Source organism: Podarcis tiliguerta (assembly GCF_965153285.1).
Source record: "Podarcis tiliguerta genome assembly, chromosome: 7".
NCBI lineage: Eukaryota > Metazoa > Chordata > Lepidosauria > Squamata > Lacertidae > Podarcis > Podarcis tiliguerta.
Genome location: NC_139540.1, coordinates 949,254 through 970,903, shown reverse-complemented (window position 1 = coordinate 970,903; position 21,650 = coordinate 949,254). Strand labels below are relative to the sequence as shown.

Sequence of the window (21,650 nt, the reverse complement as noted above, 5' to 3'; positions counted from 1 at the left end):
AGCAGGCGGACCAGCCCAGCTCAAAGCAGCGAAATGAAGAAGGTCTCCCCTGGGCAGATGGACCAGCTGCTGCTGCCTCCTTCTAGTCCAGGGAGGCCACTTTCCTTGCCCTGACACCAGACAGGACATGGGGACCAAGCATTCCTGAACTACAGGTCGTCTCTATCGCTTGCGCAAAGCTGTGAATTACATTTTCACTGTGTTTTCTTTTTCCAACTTGTTGGAGGCTCTGCTGTTCTAACATACCACTCGGATTGAAAATGACTAAGCCCCCATCTGCAAAAGCTCACCCCCAAACCCTTAGGGTCCAATGTGGGTTCAGATAACTCATTGCCTTGTTTGCATGTCATGGGCAGCCCCACGTGATGGTTTAGCATCAAGGCACCTTTCTGGGCTGTCTATTTCCTCCTCACTCACACTAGGAGGAAACAAACCACAGTCCCTGGGATGGCCTTACGCTTGGATTGGGAACTGTCCTTTGTTTTGCTCCAGCAAACCACAGTCTGCAACGCTACGGATTCTGGTTTGTTTGGAAAGAAACATGCTGGTCACGCTAAGCCAGAGGTGGTGGTTGGTTGCATGAACCAGGGAGAGCAAAAGGAGTGGGATTAATTTATGCACACTAAGCAAAGGTTTCTGGCAGGGGTGGGGAACCTGTGTTGCCCCCCTTATATTGTTGGACTCCCATCAGCCTCAGTAGACATGGCCAATGGTCGGGGGGGGGAGTGCTGGTCCAGCAACATCTGGAGGGTACAATGTGTGGAGATGGGCTTCTCAGTGCCTCTGTTGGCAAAGCAGCAACTTCTCCAACTGCTCAGAATCCCGAAGCTATTATTCCCCCTCCCCTTTTAATTTCCAAGGCATTGCAGATGCTGCTTTGAAACAAATCGACATCACGATTTGTTGCCAGAGCAGAAGGCTGGCAGTTTAGACAAGGTGTCCCAGTGCTGCCGTTTTCATACCAAAGGCAAGTTGTTTTTCTTATCCATCTTAACTGATGGTTCTATTTCTTCTCCCCACTGTTCAGCATACACACCCCTTGGCGCTATGATCACATCCATAACCATTTCTCTATTATTTCTAATAGTAGTAATAATAATCCTCCTATATGTTAGGAGGGAGCAAAACAGGATCCGGCTGAATCTCATAACCTCAGAGCCATGACCTGGTGCCACTCAAAATAGTCCTATGCTTAACAATTGAAACTGATTTGTAAAAATGTTACATGGGGGGGGGGGGAATACGAGAGAGAGACATTACACACACTTTTGTAAATCAACAAAATCTTCAATTAATAATAATAATAATAATAATAATAATAATAATAATAATAATAATGTCCTGTGCTACCAACATGGCAGGAGTGCCTGGTGTTCTCTGGTCCAGGGGGTCACGAAGAGTCAGACACGAGTAAACGACTAAACAACAACCACCACCAACACAGTGTCAATCCAACCAACTCCCAGGGACTTACACCATGCACATGAAGAAAAACATACCCCTTTCCTGGAAAATACAACTCATGGGGTAGCAAAAGAGATTCCCTGTGCTCAGGGCCGGATTGAGGTTTGATGAGGCCCTAAGCTACTGAAGATGAAGGGCTCCTTTATATGGCCAGCTGTCCTTTGTCAACAACAAATTGTTGCTGTTTTTTGTGTTCTGCAGGCTAGCAGGTAGGCCCCATTACTTACATCATAAGAGCCTACACAACACAAAACACTGTTGCTGTATGTAGCTTTTATTTTATTTGTTTTATATTTTGGAAATGTACATCCAGGTTTTTTCCCTTTCATTTTTTTTGGGGGGGGGGGGCAAGAGAGTAGGACCCTAAGCTATAGCTTGTTTAGCTTATACATAAATCTGGCACTGCCTGTGTTGTATTTAGCAGAAGCTTCAGATCGAAAGAGATCTGAAATTCAATTTCCTCCAGAAATGTAGAGCCCAGCCACGATCTGCAGTGCCGCACGGAGCTCCCAGGGGGCAGCAGAACCCCCCAAAAAGACACAGCCAGGCACCCAGAAAGATGTGCGGGGGGGCACATTCCAGGCAGCAGGACTCAAGAGAGAAGGGCTGGCAAGAGCGCTGAGTGTGCCCATTGTCCTGTGTGGGCTGTGCCACCCGCCCTCCAGAAATGACCCCCCTCATGTCTTCCATAATCACTGGAATTAAAAGGGGGGGGGACTGGGAGGCACAGCCTCCTTCTGCCTCTCAGTGGCAGCAGCTCACAGGTGGTTGGGTTTAATTTCACGCTGTAAAACCTCCACCTGAGGACCAGCGCTCTCACCTGGCGACACCAGCAGATCCAAGCGCAGCAAGAGCGCTCACTTCACAGGAAGCTGTGCAAAGGGACTGCGCTAGTTTCCTGAGAGCCTGAATTCGCACAAGGACAACACAAAGTCTTGGGCACTTTGAAAACTTCCAAGTCCTCTCTGGCATAATGACGGAAGCAGGGAGTGGGCCGTGGTCCACAAACGCTGCCGCCACCGTATGTGTTAGCCTTCAAGGTCTTCATCATTGCTCTAGCAAAGGCTAACATGGTTTTGCTCCCCCTCAAGAAACTGGGTTCACATCTGCCTGTGCTGAGCCTGGCAGGCACCCCTCTTTCTTCTTCTTTGGCTATCCCTTGTAGCCAAGTAAGATTGTCTTCCATGAACACGGTCTTAACAGGGAGTCCATAAGTGACTGTGGAGGCCAATTCTGGATCCACACCTCCTTCCACAGTGGAGACATAGGTTTCCGGGTGGGAGTTGATCATGGTGTGGATTTGCCAAGCGTGCCTTCCTCCTAGCGTGTTTCTCCCTTGCGTCCTGAGTTCGAGTGTCTTCAAAGCCCATGACACCTTTGGTAAAGGCTGTTCTCCAACTGGAGCGCTCACCAGCCAGTGTTTCCCATTTGTCAATGTTTATACTACATTTTTTTAGATTTGCCTTGAGACACTCTTTAAACCTCTTTTGTTGACCACCAGCATTACGCTTTCCATTTTTAAGTTTGGAATAGAGTAGTTGCTTTGGAAGACGATAATCAGTCGTCCGCACAACATGACCAGTCCAACAAAGTTGATGTTGAAGAATCATTGCTTCAACACTGGTGATCTTTGCTTTTTCCAGTACACAGATATTAGTTCACCTGTCTTCCCAAGTGATGTGTAAAATTTTTCAGAGACACCGTTGATGGAATCTTTTGAGGAATTGGAGATGGCGTTTATAAGTGGTCCATGTTTCACAAGCATATAGTAAGGTTGGTAGTACAAGAGCTTTGTAAACAAGCATCTTGGTTTCCCTGCGAATGTCCTGGTCCTCAAATACTGTGTACTTCAATCAGGAGAAAGCCGCACTCGCAGAGCTCAGGCGATGCTGGATTTCAGCATCAATGTTGGCCCTTGTGGAAAGATAACTGCCCAGGTAGGAGAAGTGACTGACATTTTCCAACGTTACACCATTGATTTGGATTTGTGGCACTGCAGAAGAGTTAATTTGTACTTGTTGGTGCAGCACTTTGGTTTTTTGGATGTTGAGTGATAGGCCAAGCTTTTCGTAAGCTTCTGCGAAGATATTTAGGATGGTTTGGAGGTCATCCTCTGAGTGTGCACACACTATGTTGTTGTGACAGAAGTTATTGTAACCTTACTCTTTGCCTTCTGCCTGCTCTATTCTGAGGCACCCCTCACCCCAATCCAGGTGGGGCATTCCCCACCCCCATGTTAGAGGGATCCCCCTGGTAGTTTTGCAAGAACCAATTCCCAAAACCTTCCTAATGCAACATTGAAATATGAGCTTTGGAGTCTCTGTTTCCCACAGGCAACCTGCGTGCAGATGGATTGTGTGAACAGTCCCTCCCGCTTTTGCTGCCCTTGAGTTGAAGTCCAGAGAAGCCCCTTCCTCTGCCTTTGGGTCCAGGCGGGAGGGTCACGCAAGCAGCTGCTGCTGCCGGTCCACTCCCTTCTGGGCCAGAGCACTGGAAGAGACTCCAAGGCTGGCTGGCAAGCTGGCCTGTCATTATGAGGATGTCGGCTGCAGCGCTGCCTCCAGAGCCCCTCTGAGCCCCACACTCTCGGGAGGCCCCAGAGCCCAATCGCCCTCTGCAATCTCCTGAGCCACCCCTCCTGGAGACCCTTTCATCTGGGAACAAAAGCGCATTGAGCCCGGAGCAAAGAGCCCCTTGTTCTGCCAGGCCCAGGGAGGTGGGGGGAAGAATGCCAGGAGGGAGGGGCTGCCGCCCTTCGCAGACATCCCGGCTACACCTGCCTGCTCAGGAGATTAAAAGCCCCCCCTTCCCGACCCCTGGGGGGCATCCGTGGCCTACCTGGGCGCAAAGAGGGGGAGCCAACTACACAACTGCTTAGAGCAGAAAGGTTTCAGGAGGGAGTTTGCTGTGGATTTACTGGAGCATCTCCAACCTGCTGCCCTCCTGGTGTTTTCGACTACAACTCCCACGAGCCCCAGTCAGGATGTGGGAGCTGTAGTCTGAAACCTCTGCAGGGTGCCCGGTCAAGGAAGGCTGTTCTGTTGCCATCTTTTAATGTCAAGAAGCCCAGCTGTACCCCCAGGGACAACTAACCTTGTGAGACACATGCTTCAGGCCTGCAAGATGCCTGCGTTGACAATCACAGGACTGTAGATCTGGAAGGGACCTCAAGGGTCATCTAGTCCAACCCCCCGCAAGGCAGGAACACGGGGCTCAAACCTGCGACCCTGAGGTTAAGAGTCTCGTGCTCAATATACAATGAGTTGAAGAAAATGTTCCCATTAACATTTGTGAAAAAAGCCTGAAGCATTTTTGTTAGGGATTGTAGGAAAAGACCTGCCAAGGAAACTGAAAAACATCTTCATGTATGTGACAACAGTGGCAAGAGTCTTAATAGCACAAGGATGGAAGAATGAGGAAACACCGACCAAAGAACTGTGGCAAGAGAAACTGATGGACTGTGCGGAATTGGCGAAACTGACACACAAACTGCGTGACAAGAACAACTGTGACTTTAAAGAAGAATGGGAACCCTTCACAAAGTACTTAAAGAAACAACAAATTGAGCTGGACTCCTTGGCAGGTTTTGAATAAACATTCACAAATTTATTATTGGTAACATGAAGATAGATAAATTAAGGATCTTTACAATTTTATAATATGCTGAGATTAACATGTGCTGAAAAAACAGAGAGAAGAGTTGGGGAGTTGGGGGAAGTTGGGGGGGGGGTTCTGGTTTGGGGAGAGGAAAATAAGGGGGCAATGAGGATGATATGTTTTTGATAAATTGTTATGTTGAAATTCTTAATAAAAATCTTTTTTAAAAAAGAAGAGTCTTATGCTCGACCGACTAAGTTGCCCCAGGCATTTGGTGAGGGGCGGGGGGGGGTGCCCCCGCAGCCCTCCTCTGCTCAGAGGTCGCCCTCCCGCCCCAGACTGGGGTGGCGCATGCGGGGGTCCTGCTGGCAGCCTCCCCTCGCCTTCCTCCCCACCGCTCGCTCCGGGCTTGGCTCTGCTCAGCTGGGACCCCGGAGGCGCCCGAGATGCGCGCTGCCCCGCCGGCCGCCGGCCGCCCAGGTCAGGTGCGGCGGGGCTTCTCGCGCAGCTGGCCCCCTTCATCCGGCGCGCCGGCCCGCGCAGCCCCTTTCCCCGCCTGGAGCCAGGTGCCAGAAGCCCCGTCCCGGAGGGCCAGGCCCCGGGGGCTCCCTGGAGCCCGCGCACATGGCTGCAGGCGAGAGCTGATCCCGGGGAAGGCTTTACGAGCCGACGGGGAGCCTGGCGGCTGCCTTTCATGCGCCCCGGCTTGGTCGCCGGCCAGCTGCTGGGCCGGGGTCTGCACAGTGTTCTCCAGGCAGGTGGGAGGAGGGGGGAGCAGGACCCCCCCCCCGCAGCTCCCCACTCCTTCGGCTGCATTGTCCGGGGGCCAAATTTCCAGGTTACTAAGACTTCTGCTTCCTCCAAGCCCTTTGTCTCCCGAGATGCACATCAAAGGCTGCTGCTCCCTGTTCAAGAATCAGGGCAGTCGCCTTAGTAAGGCCTGGACTTGCAAGCAGGAAGGAGGCAGCAGCGGTCCCAGCCAACGGGAAGGGTTCGCAAGTCATCTAGTCCATCCCTCCTGCAGTGTAGGAATCCTTTGCCCAAGGTGGGCTTGAACCCATGAGCCTGAGATTACAAGTCTCATGCTCTGCCAAGCTGTAGCTAAGTTTCCTGCCTTGCAGGGTGTTGACTAGATGACCACGGGGTGTGTTCTTCTAATTCTACAATTTTGCTAATTCTAACATTCTCTCTCTCTCTCTCTCTCTCTCTCTCACACACACACACACACACACACACACCCTGCTTTGGTTCCACACTCCCATCAGTCTTCCATCCAGTGGGGGTCTGCATTCGGCACCACCTTAAAAAACACCAGGAACCTCTCTATTCTGAAGGAAATCAGCCCTGAGTGCTCACTGGAAGGACAGATCCTGAAGCTGAGGCTCCAATACTTTGGCCACCTCATGAGAAGAGAAGACTCCCTGGAAAAGACCCTGATGTTGGGAAAGATGGAGGGCACAAGGAGAAGGGGACGGCAGAGGACAAGATGGTGGGACAGTGTTCTCAAAGCTACCAGCATGAGTTTGACCAAACTGCGGGAGGCAGTGGAAGACAGGAGGGCCTGGCATGCTCTGGTCCAGGGGGTCACGAAGAGTCGGACACGACCAAACGACTAAACAACAACAACCCTCCCACTTGCCAAGGATAATTGCAATCAACTCCCACCCAGAAATCAATGTCCCCACTGTGGAAGGACATGTGGATCCAGAATTGGCCTCTGCAGTCACTTACAAACTCACTGTTAAAACGGCAGAAGACAATCTTACTCGGCTATGAGGAAGCGAAGGAACAACTGGTGCAATTTAAGGCTGCAGATTCCTTCTCAGTCCCTCTGATGCCACTGCTGTTACAAGCAGATACTTATGGTGGCTTCAGGTCATATATGTGAGCTGCTTTATGCAGTGTGTGCTCCGAAGGCAAATTATAAATCTTTTAAATAAATACAATAGCATTTTATTTTAAAAGCATGCCACCCCACACCTGCTCTCTCTCTGCTTGGGGCTCAGTTCAGGTTCGGTCCGGCTTCCACAAAGAGAGAAATGGGCCAGCAGTGAGATGGGCAAGAACGCTCCAAGGGCCAGTTGTATCGAGTTACTGGCCCCGTTCAGGGGACCCCTTGGGCAGCCAGCCCTTTCGCCTGTGGGGAGATTGGGGGCTCCCCCTTCTGAGGAGGAAGAGGCAGGGAGACGGACCACGTCCAACCCCCACCCCTCGCTTCAGACCCTCTTAGGAGGACAGGGACCTGGCAGAAGACGCTGGCAGTGGGTGGGGGAGCTGGCACAGGAGCAGCACTGGTGCCAGGGGCCACTGCAGCTGCCTCAGTCCTCCCCAGGGCCAGGCAGTTAGATGGCCCTTGCAACCGGATCCAGCCCCACAAGCCCGGTGTCACCCCTGAGAAAGCCTTTAATCCAGGAGAGCCGAGAGAGGCCCTGAACAAAAGCCCATTGAGATGCTCCACAGCCACAAAGGGAGCTTTGTTCTGGCGCTGGCACCTTCCGCATTGCTGGGGGGGGGGGGCGTGGAGAGGTGTATCTGGCTGGGGGGGGGCATGGGGGGCTTCATCTGCTCAGGCGATGAGGAGGGAGGACCCCAGGCCTGGACCGTCCTGGCAGGCTCTTCCTACAGTCATGGCTTGTGAGTGGGTGGATAGATAGATAGATAGATAGATAGATAGATAGATAGATAGACAGACAGACAGACAGACAGACAGACAGACAGACGGACACTGTATACATAATCTATCATCAGAGCAAAGTTGTTCTTTGTAGTATTTGCACCCACACTTCTTTGGCGATCCCTCGTAGCAGAGTAAGATTGTCTTCCATAAACACTGTTTTAACAATGAGTCCATAAGTGACTGTGGAGGCCAATTCTGGATCCACACATCCTTCCACAGTGGGGACTGGGTGGTGACCCCACTGGGCACGGTAATCCAGTCAAGGGAAAAGGGAGGCAGACTACGTTTAGGGCACCTTTTCTAGCCCCTCCCCCTTTTCGGGGTGACTAGAGTGGATCCTAAAAAGGGCCGCTCAGTCATGGATACAGCTGCCGAGCTGCTCAACTGCCTCGTTCCTTGAGTCAGAATGACTGAATCTGTATCCACCGCCCATGAGCCGGTCCATGACTAGGGGCTTCCAAATTTCACGATCCTGCCTCTGTTAGCATTTGCCGATCGCAATGGGACTTTGGGTGTTTGGGTTGGGTTTTTGGAAGACGCCTGTGCGTGAATTTGTTTTGTGTGTGCACGCTGACCACAGTCTTTGCAGTAGGTCACCTCCCTCCCACCCCACACCGAACTCCCAATTGTCCTTTGTGCTAATAAAGGAGCCCTTGCGTTCCACCGAACAAACTCCCCTCTTTGCTGCCTGGGTTAAGTGATGGGGAGCAGGTGCCAAGGTCCAGGAAGGGCACCTGAGACTTTCATCATGGCGTAAATAATCCCTCCAGTTAAAGGCATCTCAGCAAGCAAAGTCTCCCTGGGAAGGACCTCTCTCTCTCCCCCCCCCTCCCTCCCTCTCTCCCTCTCTCTCTGCTTGAGGAGCTGCTGGCAGCCTGAGAGAAGCAGGCAATGCCGGGGTACCTGTGCCCAGGTTTAGGGTTGGACTTGGGCTGGTGTCAGGCTGGGCACCCCCCACCTTTGCTACACAGCGGCAGGTGGTGGTGGGGGGAGAGCCCCCTGCCCCTCAGGAAGGGAGCCCAGGGGCCTCTGTGGCTCTGCCCCTCCCACAGCAGCCACCCATCACCCTCCTGCCCGCCTCTGGATTGGCTGGCCCCTTGCAGCCGGCTCCCCCCTGGAGGGGACAGACCCATATAATGGGCCTCCTGTGGCTCAGCACACAGAGTGTTTCTGCCTCCCCCAGAGTTCCTGAGACTGGAGCCCAGCACCGTCCCAAGCACCAGACGCCCAGGATCATGCGGGCACAGCACAGGTGGGTGCCAACTTTGCTTGGGTGCAGAAAGGGGGCCCTGTGGGTGGACTGGGTCCATGCACCTGTTTGCCCCAGGTGAATCCAGGTTTAGATCCCTGCCCAGGTGTGGGGCCTCCCTGCAGAACAGGCCTTCCCTTGTCTCTTCTCCTCAGTTTCCCTCCCGTTATATCTGCTGCCAGGAAGCCTGGCTCAGTGCCTGGGGTGGAGGCCTGTCAGCCAGAAAGCTGACCAACTGTGGACCCCACTGGGCACCGGGTGGTCTGGAGTCAGTCACCTGCTGAAGGATGGCCTTGTAGCAGAGTCGGTCCATGTGCATCGGGGGCTGGGCACCTGCTAAGTTGCCCCCAGAAGCGGAGGAGGCGTGGGAGGTGGCACCCAGAGGAGGGGGAAGCCAGGGTCCCCAGAGTCCCCCCTCCGGTGCTGTGCTCCTGCCCTGGCCTGTGGTTCAGCCGTGGAGCTTTTGTTTGGACTCAGAGGTCCCAGACTGAGTTCCCCCTGGCATCTCCTGGTGGGCCTGATAAAAGACTCCTTTTCTCCCTAGAACCATGGGGAGCTGCTTCTGTCGCTCAGTATCCACTGCACTTTTTAATTATTTCCTCCTGCAAATGTTGACCAAAATGCAATATTTAACAGTCGCTGTGCTTTATAATCTACTTTGAATTGACAAATTCAACAGTATGTTTTATCCGCAAAGATGTAAACCCCAAAGCACTGTTCAGCTGAATATTTATTTATTCATTTAATTTCCTTTATGAATTTCTTCTTGTAAAGCTTCCCAAAGTGATTTCACAATGAAAACATATGTATATACCGACTGGCTTATCCACACCTCCCCTTGTTCTGCTGCTTCCCTCACCCTCCTGGAAAAAGCCCTGCTCTTTAGTGCTCAATCGGAGCTAACAGGAATTTGGGTTTTCCCCAGATTGCCATTTGTTCTGATGCATCACTAAAGAGCGGGTTTTCCCTTGGAAGGCAGAGGGGCAAAGGGAAAACTCAAGCAGGAAACTGCCAGGACTCTCCTGTGTATGACAGCTATGTACATTTTACAATTTGTTATGTGCTGTAAGCCGCCCAGAATGGCTGGCGAAACCAGGCCAGATGGGTGGGGTATATATAATAAAATCATCAAGGAATCAGCAGGGTCTCACTTCTACAGCTTCTCCTCTGCAGTGAGCAGGGTCTCTCCAGCAACTCCTCTCCACTGCCATGTGGTTGTTCTGCAGGAGATTTTCTGAGGGGATCGTGCCCCATCATAGCTGGGCAGGAGAGGAGGAGACGGCTGCCTTTTGGAGGGGGGCGCCCTCCCACCTCAGGCAGCCCCAGAGTGGTTCTGGCAATTCCTGGGCTTCTAAAAAACAATGCAAGACTTGCTGGTAACACAGATTTGGAGGACCCTAAGCCAGAGTGAGATTCAGGTCTCACTCCCAATATCCGTTTTGAGTTCCAAGAGCCAGCCTAGAAGACAAAGTTGAATGGGAGTGCCACTGAGCACGTACAGAATGCCCCCCACTTCTGGGATCAGGGGTGTGACTTCCCAGCAGGCCCAACTCTGCTGCTGAAGAACCTGATGAACTTTTAAAACGATATTATTTCTGATTTAAGCGCTTAAAGCTCTTCCCATACCTTTGCACAACCAGCCATCCTTACAACAAAGCCACGAGGCAGGGCCAAGGACTGAGCCAACGGTTGAGCTGAGATTTCTGGTGTGGCTCACAGCTCAGACTCTTAACCACTGTTATGTTAATGCTCTCAGCCCCCTCTTCCTTTCCACCCCGCAGGTTCCTCTTGCTCACGGCAGCTGCGGTTCTGCTCCTGGCCATTGTGGTGGCAGATGGTGAGTTGCAGTCGGCACTTGGGTGGGTGGAGGGGGGGTCCTGAAGTTGGGGGTGTGGGACCCCCATAAAGGAAAAATATAGGCAGAGGCACTTGAAGCTGGCCAGCATCCTGCAAAGCAGAGAAGCAGCTTGCACCCCAAATACTCAACCTCCGAGCGGTGAGAGACTCCAGGGATTCCCAGCACTTTCCCACTGTTCAGGTTCCTTGGGAAGAAGGTGGGCGGTTTAGAATACAGGGTTTTCATAAAGACATATCTGCAATGAGCATAGGCTGGAGGGGCTCATAGCATTAACCCCACAACAGATCCTGCTGCTATATTAGTCGTAGCTTTGGATCCAGCACAGATCAAGCAGGTGTCTGTGTCTCCGGCTCCCAGCCTGCTTGAAGAAGAAGAAGAAGAAGAAGTGTTTGGATTTGATATCCCGCCTTTCACTCCCTTTAAGGAGTCTCAAAGTGGCTAACATTCTCCTGTCCCTTCCTCCCCCACAACAAACACTCTGTGAGGTGAGTGGGGCTGAGAGACTTCAGAGAAGTGTGACTGGCCCAAGGTCACCCAGCAGCTGCATGTGGAGGAGAGGGGAAGCGAACCCGGTTCCCCAGATTACGAGTCCACCGCTCTTAACCACTACACCACACTGGCTCTGGCTATTGTTCTCCTAAATAGCAGCCAGGAGAGGGAAGGGTGGCAAACCGCCCCCCCCCCCCTTAGCCTGGAGGGCCCCCTCACTTAGTGGAAGCTCTTGCATCCCAGCTCACGCTTTTGTGATGCTGATGAGGACACACAGCCAGCTACGGCCAGGGGTAGGCAAACTAAGGCCCAGGGGCCGGATCCGGCGCAATCGCCTTCTCAGTCTGGCCCACAGACGGTCTGGCAATCAGCGTCTTTTTACACAAGTAGAATGTGTCCTTTTATTTAAAATGCATCTCTGGATTAGTTGTGGGGCATAAGGAATTCATTTATTTTTTCTTCTTCAAAATATAGTCCGGCCCCTCACAAGGTCTGAGGGACAGTGGACCGGCCCCCTGCTGAAAAAGTTTGCTGACCCCTGCTCTTACAAAGAGGCTGGACCAACTAGTCCAGGAGCCTCCTCTGTCCAATTCAAACCCTTGCTGGTTACAGGACCCCGAGAAATGGAGGGGCCTTGGGGCATCATGCAGACTGACCCTCACAACCCATGACAACGATCATAAACAACCGCTTCTCTCTCCCTCTTTGCAGAGCCCCTGAGCTCCCCAAGTCCCACGTCCCCGGCAGGCAGCCAGACAACAGGTACGTCTAAGGGGGCTTGACTTTTGAGGGGCAAAGTCCTTCCCCTTTGCAGGCAGAGCAGCTGCTCCACTTGCCAGGGCAGGAACCAAGTGCTGCTGTGATCAGCTCAGCTTCTGGAGCGAAGGACTGGGTCCCAGGGATTCACTTTCTTGCTCCAGAATCCCCTGCGATGAAGAGAGCGGCAGAAAGGCCCCAGAAAGAAGGAAGGAAAGCGGACTTCCCACAGTCCTCCAGCTCCAGATGTTTGGGACTACAACTCCCATCAGCCTGAGTCAGGCGCCATGCTGTCTGCTGGAAGCTGTAGTTCAAAACATCTGGAGGGGGCCAGGTTGGGGGCAGCTGGCCTGAACCTGTTTGGGGCTCTGGGTGGCTGAGGGGGAAATGCCCAAAGGGGCTTCATTGCACGGGACCCCCAGCCCCCCTTCAGCTTCTCTCTCTCCCCCCGTCTCTTTCAGAGCCCATGGCAAACTCAGAGCCCATCATTTCTGGTAAATCAGAGGCCTCGGGAGAAAGTAAGTGGAATCGTGGAGGCCAGAGATGGCAAAAGAGGAGGATCAGAGAATCAGAGAAGTCCAGCCCCTAATAATAATAATAATAATAATAATAATAATAATAATAATAATTTATTTTTATCCTGCTCATCCAGCAGGAATCACAGCTAAAGAATCTCTGAGATGGCTCAAGCCAGGGGGAGATGGCTGTGGCGCCTCAGGTGCGAGAGCAATGCCCTCTGCTCATGCCCAGGGACACTCTCGCCCTTGCTGCTGCTTCACAACATCCAGCTAGAGAAGAGCTCTAGCAGTCCAAGGGTGGCCACAAACTGCTGCCTGCATGAGTTGCATGCTGCTGCTACCCCCCCCCCCTTACACCTTCCTTGGCCATGCAGAGGCTCAGCCCCTCAGCTGGGTCCACGTTCTGCAATGAGCTGTTCAAGCTTGGGACTCGCTTTGGCTCCCACAGCCCACAGAGAGATGGAGGCCTGGACTGGAATTTCATCCAATGTCTAGAGGCTAAAGGGTTGTGGGGAGGCAGAAGATGGAGTGGGGTTCAGCCTCTCTGCCCTGCATCATTTGAACACCTGTCTCCATGTCCACAGGTGAGATTGGAACTCCTGCAGATCCCATGACCACAGGTAGGCATGACCCAGCAAGCTCCTGGCCCCCTTTGTGCCCCTTGGCCTCCTGAGCCCTCCAACTGGCCCCTGCTCTATTGGAGGACACAGCTGTGTATTCTGGGACCCCTGAATGGACCGGCTGCCCCCAGGCGAGGTACAGGGTGTGCTGCCCCCATTGCCAGCCCACCACTTGAAGGCCTGACCCAGCTGCCAGTCCTTTGCACCTCAGGTGGCAAAATGCCTTGGGCTGGGCTGGCACCACCCCGGCTCACTTTGAAGGCCCCCAGCCCCACAGCATGACCTCCTCGTACCCAGAGGCAATGCCCCTGTTTAGGACAGGGGGCTGTCAGAGCCTGGTTGCTGATTCCTCTCTCGCTCCATCCCTGGACAGAGGTGGCCCCCGTGAGCTTTGCAGGGGCCAATCGCGCCCACACGGATGAGGTCAACGGGGACATGATGCTCAACAGTGATGCCTCCAACCTCGGATCCTTCAGCTTGGACCCGCTGCCCGGAGACACCCAGAGTGGTACGTCTGCCAGTCTGGCTGCCCTTGTCTTCCCATGGGTCCAAATCATAGACTTATAGGATCTTAGGGAGCCTGTGGGTCATCTAGTCCAACCCCCTGCAATGCAGGAACCTCATCTAAAGCATCCAGGAGAGTCCATCACCTTCTGAGGGAGTCCAGTCCACTGTCTAGCAACCCCTCCTGTCAACTCCCCTATTGCCTTCTTATGGGGGCTCCGACCTCAGCTGCCCTGACTTACAAGCCAGCCCTCCCCCAGGCCTGGCTCTGACTCCACAGAAAGCCCCGCCAGTGCCTCTTCTGAGCCTCTCAATGTTCGGGTCCAGGGGTGCCAACTTGAATAAAATATGGGGCGTCCTGCTAAGCCCCGCCCCTCGATCACATGATGCGGTCACACGCACAACAATTGAATGGCAATGCCCATCAAATGGGGGGGGGGGCTCTTAGGAGATGGCTCCTATGTTCGCAAAACCCCAGTGTCACCTGGTCATACTGGCAGGAGCTGATGGGAGATGTACCTTCTTGGGGACGGAGAAGAGCTGCTGGCTCCTTGGAGACCTTTGAAAACCCCCTTGGGAGGGCAGTGGAAGGTCCTTGAGACCCATCGCTGCCCAGGCCACCTCTGAGCCCCACCTGCCCATCTGTGGGATATGGAAGGGACCTCTGTCTCTCTCTGGTTTCTCTAGGTCCCGCCATGGATGTTCCTGCTCATTCCCATGAGTCCCAAGAAAGTGAGTTCCTCCTGGGTTGGGAGTCGCATCAGGGGTCTTGGAAAATGGGCGGCTCCCCAGAGGGTCTCTTGCGCTTGATGCGAAGTCTCTGTGTGGGGAGAACCCCTCCAGGGGGCTGTGCAAGGCTTGGGAGACTCAGGGGAGACCCGCCTGGGGGAAGGCTTGGCTCAATGGCTGCTACTCACGGTGCTTCTGCCTCTGAATGGCAACTGCTGGGGATCACAAGGGGGCAAATGGCTCTTGCGCACAAATCCTGCTTTTGGGTTTCCCTTAATGGGCATCGAGTTGGATGCTGGACTGGGTGGGGTCCCTTGGGCCCGATCCTGCAGGCTCCTCTTCCCCTTATTCTAGCTGTAACTGGGATGTTTTCCCCTGCAGGCTTGGACCATGAAGTGGATTCAGAGGAGACCCTCGCCTCCCAAGATAAGTGTCCTATGAGGGGCCACAGCACTGTTTGGCCCCTGGGAGAACAGGTTGCTGGCCTGATTCTGAGGCTCATTTCACCTTGAGTTAGCTGGATGCCTCTCCAATGCTCTTGACTGCTGGGGCCCCATTCCTGATTTTTCATGCTGACCCCTGAAATGTCCCCACTTTTGACCCCTGAAGGCATTGCAGTTGGGGTCGGTTCCTGCTCAAGGCCGCCGTGGCCTCTACCAAATTTTGAAATGCACTTCTGACCCCTAAAATCAGGGGTGGGGTGTTCCAGATGTTGCCAGGCTCCAGCTTGCACCAGCCCCAGTCTGGGAGTGATGACGCTGCTGTCCCACAACATTTGCAGGGTCACCTATTTGCCGCATGTCCTAGTGTCCCTCGAGTGTCAGGGAGCAGAGCTGCTTCAGAACAAAGACCTCCTCCCTGGCACCATGGAGCCCTGTAAAGTGGGCATGCTGCCGTGTCTGGGGGGAAACCCTGATGCCCTCCAGGCCCACCCCGTGCCCTACACGGAGGGAGCATGTGGGGCAGGTTGTGCCCATGGGGCACCCAACCAGATTTGCTTGCAGGAACCTTGCAAAGGAGGTGATACGACCCCCTTTCCTTGTTGAGCATTCGCTCCCGTCGGATTGTTGGGAGGTCTAATGCCAGGAGTGTTTCCGGGTTGCGGCAGAGACCACAGCTCAGAGACAGGGAAGCTGCCTTTAGATAAAAGCACACATTCTGCTCATGTAAAAACACGCTGATTCCTGGACCATCTGCAGGAAGGCAATTGGGCCGGATCCAGCCCCTGGGCCTTAGTTTGCCTACCCATGCTCTAGATGGACCAGGGCTCTGACATGGTACAAGGGAGCGCCCTATGTGCCATCCAAATCTCCCTTCCTCCACCACCATGAATTCGTTTCCTGGTGCATTTTGTCCTATCAAAATGTTTTAATTTTCAAAGTAGACTTGTTGTGCCAGAACACTTCAGGCATGAGCCTCGATTCCCTGTGTTCCTGCAACACAGTGGCCGCCTGGTGGGGGCCGCACTCAGCCTCCCAAAGCAGCAGCTCCAGGCCTCCTTGCAAGACCCTTTCATAGGAAGCTTGTCCCAGGAGGGTCCTTCAACTGCCACCCCCCTCCAAACATCACCAAGGACCATCCTTGGTCCAAGAGATCCAGCACTGACTGCTTGGCAAACTCTGCTCAGGAACCACAGAATCAGAGTTGGGAGGGAATGCATGCAGGAGACCCACGGCTCACTGGAGATGCGTCCAGAGAAGGGTCTGTGGGGCTGGCCGGTTGGCCTGAGGTGCCGGCCAGGGAGATGAGGTGAGCGGCTTCTTCTCTTTTCTTCTCCACAGGCATGTGAGGAGCGCTGCTGCCTCCTCCTCCTCCCCCCCTTGCTGAAGGCCCTGAGATGCCCCCGTGGACAGCCCTCGCCCACCTGCTCCTGCGCTGCCGACTGAGCCTTTGCTTCCTCCTGCGGACTCCCCTCTCTCCACCCCCCTTGTGCTTTTCACGCCACCTTTCCTGCCACGGCTGGCCACAGGAGATGCTTGGGGGTGGGGGAGCAGGAGGTGCCACCCCCGGTCCGCACTGAGCCCCCCAGCCTCCTCCTCCTCTTCTCCAGCCATGCCCACCCGCCTGAGCTGCTCCTCGGACACAGAGGCTCAAGGACTGGGGCTTTTTCTAGAGCCTTGGAGTTGAAAGGGACCCCAGGGCCATGCAGCCTGACTCTTGTGCTCAAATGCAGGAACCTGCCCACTGCCCCAGGTGTGCCAGGCTGCAAGGGGCGGGGCACAAGCCAAAGCTCCAGTCAGAGAGCCAAGCCACACGCCACCTGCCTGCACACAGGAACCCAAATGAAGGTGTCCTAGAGGAAGAGGCCTCTCCCTGCCCGCTGCCAAGGAACCAAGCCTGGTCATTAGCAGAGCAAAACCTGGGACAGCAGCTTTGACCCGCTGCTCTCTGGTGTCCTGCTTCCAGCTGCAGGAGCCTCCTCCCCAGCCTTCGCTTCCGGAACCTAGGCAGCCAGTCCCAGCCGCGTGTTGGGTCTCAGGGTACCCCAGGTCCCTCTCACCCCAGCCTTCAGGAGTCTTGGTTGCCTTCTTGGCCAGCCCAAGGAAGTTTCTAGCCAGAGCTTTCTGTGGCCTTTGGGCCACTGGTGGGGTGTGAGAACGCGTCCCAGCATGGAAGGCGAGGCCCCAAGAAGCAGAGGAAGAACAAAGAAGAGTCCGGTTGTCTGGGAGCTTAGAGTGGCTCGCAGAACAGAGGGGTTTCCTGCTGTGTCTGCACAAGGTACCATAACTGGCCAGCAATGAGCTAGGCAGTCCTGGGGTCACTGGTACGTCATTTGCTGTGCAAGCAGAAGCTCCCAGATTCAACTGCCGATAGCCTCTCTAGGAAGGGCTGAGATTCCCTCTCTGATATCCAGGAGAGCTGCTGCCAGCCTGTGCAGGAAATACTGAGCTAGGTGGAGCAACAGTCTGGCAGAAAACAGCTTTCTAGATTGCAGGGTGGGAGGCTGGCTGAATGACAGCAGAGCCAGTCTGATTCGTGCCCCAGAATTTTTTTTGGGGGGGGGAGGCGGAGCACTTAGGACTAGACCAGGTGTTTGGGGCTACAACTCCCATCAGCCCCTGCCAGGCAGGAGAGGTAGTCCAAAACCTCTGGTGGGCACCTGTTTCTGCCATCAGCTCCACCCCCTCCCCCCGCTGGATTGTGACCAGGCCTGCTGCAGGACGGAGGAGCCCCATCCTAATTCTGAGGCTTGGATTTCTGAGGGCAGTGCCCACCTTGAGGCAGCGCCTAGGTGCTGGCCAGGAGTCAGGCTGCTGTGTGTGTTTGGTTTGGGGAGGGGGCTGCTGCTGTTCCCAAGGGGTTGTGTGGCTAGCCAGTGCCTCGCCAGCCTTTTCCCTGTGGCCCTGGGGGTTGGGGTGCCTTTTCTGTTGCTGTCCTGACTTGCTCTTGCCGTCCTGTGTCCTGCTCATGCACGCAGGTGTGGGCCTGCCTCCTTGTTCAATAAAGACAAGCAAACCACGTTAAGAGTTGGTGTCCCAGCACAGCAGGGGTGGCGCTGGCCCTTGAGCCATGTTCCAACTGGGGCTTCAGAACGCCGGGAGGGAGGCAGGGAGTGAAATTTCAGAAAGAGCCATATGACAATGGAACAGACTCCTTGGGAATGTGGGGTGTCAGGGATTACAGTCATACCTCCGGTTGAATGTGCTTCGGGTTGAGCGCGTTTGAGTTGCGCTCCGCAGCAACCCGAAAGTTACTTCCGGGTTTCGCCGCTCACACATGCGCAGACACTCAAAATGACGTCACGTGCATGCACGGAAGCGGCAAAACGTGACCCATGCACATGTGCTGTCACGTCTTACGTTGCATTCAGGATGCGAACGGGGAGGGGGGTGCCCTTTTCAACTCTACAATTCCATAATTCTAAAGGCTTGAAAAGGCTAACCAAAACCACATCCCACCCCGAAAGGTCATGTCAGGGCAAGCTCGGCATATTATTGCCCAGTTCAGTGTAGCAGGGCTGGAGCTGTCAGAGTTCAGCAGTTCACCAAGCTGAATTTGTGACTGACCAGGAGACTTGCAGCCAATTTTAAGGCTAGCTGTCTGTTGCCAGCTCTTCTCCCTAACCCACACAGCCCCTCTTGACCAGAAGCCCTATGACTCCGTGTGTGCTCCCCTGACTTGGCCTCGCTGTCACATTCCACATGCCACCCCCTCCGCTGACACATTCCCCTAAAGGTCTTGGACCAGTGGCCTGATCCTCCCTTGCCCAATGAGAAAACGGGGATTGTTACATGGAGACCATTGTAAGGGAGGAGGTCCAGTCGGAAAAGCATAAAAAGCCTTTGGAGCATGAAAAGCTTCATAGCTGGGAAGGTCCCTGGCACCCCACAATGGCCCCTCTGCAAGCCCCGTGAGCTGTGGGGCAATCGTACTGGGCTGACGGACGCCCCAGGCTTGGCTGGAGCCTCACAGCCCCCCACCTTGGTTTTTGTAAGGAGGTGGCCAGTTTGCAAGGCCCTTCTGCTCCCTGCTTGGAGGGCCCAAATTCTCCACCTCCTCTGGACAGGAGAGTCTGAGAAGATCAGCAGGAAGAGGCCCCTGCCTTGCTTTTCTTTTGAAGGCTGCAACCGTCTCATTTTCCTGCTGCAACCAAGAGTCTTGCCTGGAGTGGGTGGGTGGGAGGCAACCCACTGGCTTCTCTGTAGGATCCCCCCCCCCGGCTGCTTGGGCAAGGCAGGCCACAGTTCACTGATCCTGATCCGCAAACTCAGCGCTCTGGTCTCCCCCCCGTCAGCTGGTTCCAGCTGCTAAATGGAGCTTAGCAGGATTTGCTGGCTGGCCAGCTGGAAGGCTCAGTACCACTTTAGAGACCTGAGAGCAGAGGAGGAAGTGTCCAGCTGATGAAGGAGTGAACCTGACAGACAAAAGGCCACGGGGGGGGGGGGCAGTGAAGACAGACACCACGGGCACCCTGCTCTATCTAGACCTTTGCAGAGACAGGGTATTGTGAGGGCGGGGGCAGAAAAGGACCCGTAGCCTGACAGAAGGTGGATGGGGCCCTTCTCCCCACTCTTCCGCTTCCAGTGTGAGTGGGAGGAATATTCCTTGAGCAGCAACTGGGATCCGCTTCCCAGTATTGGCTGGCAGGATGGACCCCTCGTCCGTTTTGGAAATAAAAGTGTGCAGCGCCTAGAGAGTGATGGGCCACTTCATGTATAGATATATATATAGATATATTTGAATATGTATATATAGGTATTTATATAGCAGGAGAGAGGGAGGCTGAGGGGGGGAGGGGGCTTCTTCTCTCATGTAAAAATCCAAAATACAATTTTCTTCTAGTAACAATCAAAATGCAAATGTACAAATTCTTTACTGCTAAGCCAAGGGAAACAAGCCCCATGGGGGAGGGGGTGGGGCAGCCTCCTCCCTCCTGCCCAGGCGCCCTGTAACATTCGGGGACACACGCAACAGCAGACGTGACAAAGGGACCCAGCCCTTGAGCCCCGGGTGCGAGAGGCGCTCTCACTTCTCTTGAAATGCCAACAAGTCCATCCCGACGGGAGGGGGAATTCTCCACCTCCTTTTCTCCTTCCCCTCCCCAGTGAGAGCGAGCCCCTCCTCGCTCGCTTGCTCTCCTTCCTCTCCGCCTAGAGGGCAGGGCAAGGGGTCGGCGCTTAGCGTCCAGGCTAGGGCGCCTGGCACCCGAAACAGGCGGTGGCAGCAGCCAAGGAACACACACACGTCTTCTGCCAATGGGCTTCCCCCCTGGCCCACCCCCCAAGCCACAGTGGCCCCCCAGAGCCGCCGCCCGGAGGGGTGGGCACCCGAAGCACAGACACAAACACACCCTCGCAGCCTGGCCAAAGGGGAGAGCGGGGGGCTCGTCCGCAACGTCACTGGAGCAAAGCAAGGGGGCGGCTGGCCCTTCCGCAAGTCCGGCCTTCCTTCCGCACTGGCCCCGGCCCGGCCTTAGGAGACGGAGGGGTCCTTGGGCTTGGGCGTCTCCGCCCCCGAGAGGAGGGCGATGGTGGGGTCCTCCAAGTACTCGTCCTCCGTGAAGCAGGGTCCTTCGTCCAGCTCAAAGAAGATGGGCATTTCCGTGTTGGCCACGTCCATGGAGCTCGAGTCCACCAGGAAGAGGGGCTGCGCTGTGTAGTGGACCAGCTGCTTGCCTACAGGAAGGGCAGAGACACCATCGGAAAGGGGGTGGGGGGCCAGGGGGCCAGGTGGAAGGACTGTATGGCCAGGGGTGGGCCAGATGACCCTTGGGGTCCCCCCAAGCCTAAAATTCTAGGATTCTTGGAAAGTCATGACTGCCCCCAGAGCAAGGCAGACCCCCACTTGGAGGGAGAGGAGGCGGGTCAAACAGGCGACAGAAACACCCCCCCACCCCCCCGCATGCCTCAGTTTCCCCCTGCGTGGGCCAGGATGGCTCGTTCAGCTGTGAGGATGTCCATGCTCCTGCCTGGCCTTGGAGGGATGCAGAGCAGCAGCGTGTGGAATTGGCAGGCGGGTGGGGGCAGGGAGAGGAGAGGAGCAGCCGTGATGCCCACCTGTGTCTGCTGCAGAGTCTTCCACTTCTGCCGGCTTCTGCTGCTCCTGGCAGGAGAGGAGGTCTTGGATCTGCAAAGGGAGAGGAGGTGCTGCTGAGCCAAAGCCTGCGAGGCCCAGAGAGCAAGGAGGCGGCTTTGGTGTCCGTATCTCACGGGAGTCAAGTCCCAGCCGTACTCCCCGCCCCCAGCCATCCCCACGCACAGGAGAGCCCCTAGCTGGCTGGCACTACGTGGGTCTACCACCTCCCTGACTCCAGGGCACAATCCAGCAGGAAGTTCTCCTGCACAGGCCCCAATGAAATAAACAAGAGCTGCAGAAGAGCTCTTGCCTAAGAGCTCCCCTTCACTTCAATGGGGCTGGTGCAGGAGAGCTTCCTGGGGAGCTGCACCCTCCAGGATCAGATCTGGGCCAGTCTTCTGCAGCCTCCAGGCTGTGCCTTGGTGGGTGGCGGTGAAGAAACGCAGGAAGGGCTTTAGAGGGATGTGTTGGGAGTTAGGCAGCCTCAGCCTCAGCATCATCTTCCCATCATCACATCCAGAGAGCAACTCTGGGGAGTCTGCTCAGCTGATGGCGGGGCTGATCAGAAGGCTGCGCTGAGAAAGGCCCACTCAGCACCTCATTAGCAGTGCCTGAGAAGAGGTGCTGATGGGATGACATCACCCGGCGGGTGGAGAGCACTTTCAGACTCGCC

At 54.9% G+C, this 21,650-nt stretch overlaps 2 protein-coding genes across 3 annotated transcripts in view; one reads left to right on the top strand and one right to left on the bottom strand.

Annotated features, from left to right (window-relative positions):
- Positions 1 to 8,893: 8,893 nt before the first annotated feature.
- LOC310681385 (uncharacterized protein) lies at positions 8,894 to 17,940 on the top strand. The gene is made up of 9 exons (XM_083449113.1): positions 8,894 to 8,990; positions 10,769 to 10,824; positions 12,046 to 12,096; positions 12,552 to 12,608; positions 13,193 to 13,228; positions 13,602 to 13,736; positions 14,420 to 14,464; positions 14,843 to 14,887; positions 16,243 to 17,940. The coding sequence occupies exons 1-9, from the start codon at positions 8,974 to 8,976 to the stop codon at positions 16,248 to 16,250; spliced, it is 450 nt and encodes a 149-aa protein (XP_083305239.1). The 5' UTR covers positions 8,894 to 8,973; the 3' UTR covers positions 16,251 to 17,940.
- Positions 17,941 to 19,622: 1,682 nt separating this feature from the next.
- HSF1 (heat shock transcription factor 1) overlaps positions 19,623 to 21,650 on the bottom strand; it is a 39,340-nt gene continuing 37,312 nt past the window's right edge. For both annotated transcript variants that reach the window (XM_083449054.1, XM_083449055.1), the window contains 2 exons: positions 20,959 to 21,028; positions 19,623 to 20,577 (listed from right to left, as the gene is read on the bottom strand). In XM_083449054.1, the coding sequence (XP_083305180.1) occupies positions 20,375 to 20,577; positions 20,959 to 21,028 (273 nt within the window). In that variant the 3' untranslated portion in view covers positions 19,623 to 20,374. The remainder of the gene's footprint in view (positions 20,578 to 20,958; positions 21,029 to 21,650) is intronic.

Excerpts from the sequence above, each read along its gene's own strand:
- LOC310681385 (XM_083449113.1), top strand. Across the intron at positions 10,825-12,045 it reads GGCCATTGTGGTGGCAGATG|AGCCCCTGAGCTCCCCAAGT; the intron begins GTGAGTTGCAGT and ends CCCTCTTTGCAG. Across the intron at positions 13,229-13,601 it reads TGCAGATCCCATGACCACAG|AGGTGGCCCCCGTGAGCTTT; the intron begins GTAGGCATGACC and ends ATCCCTGGACAG.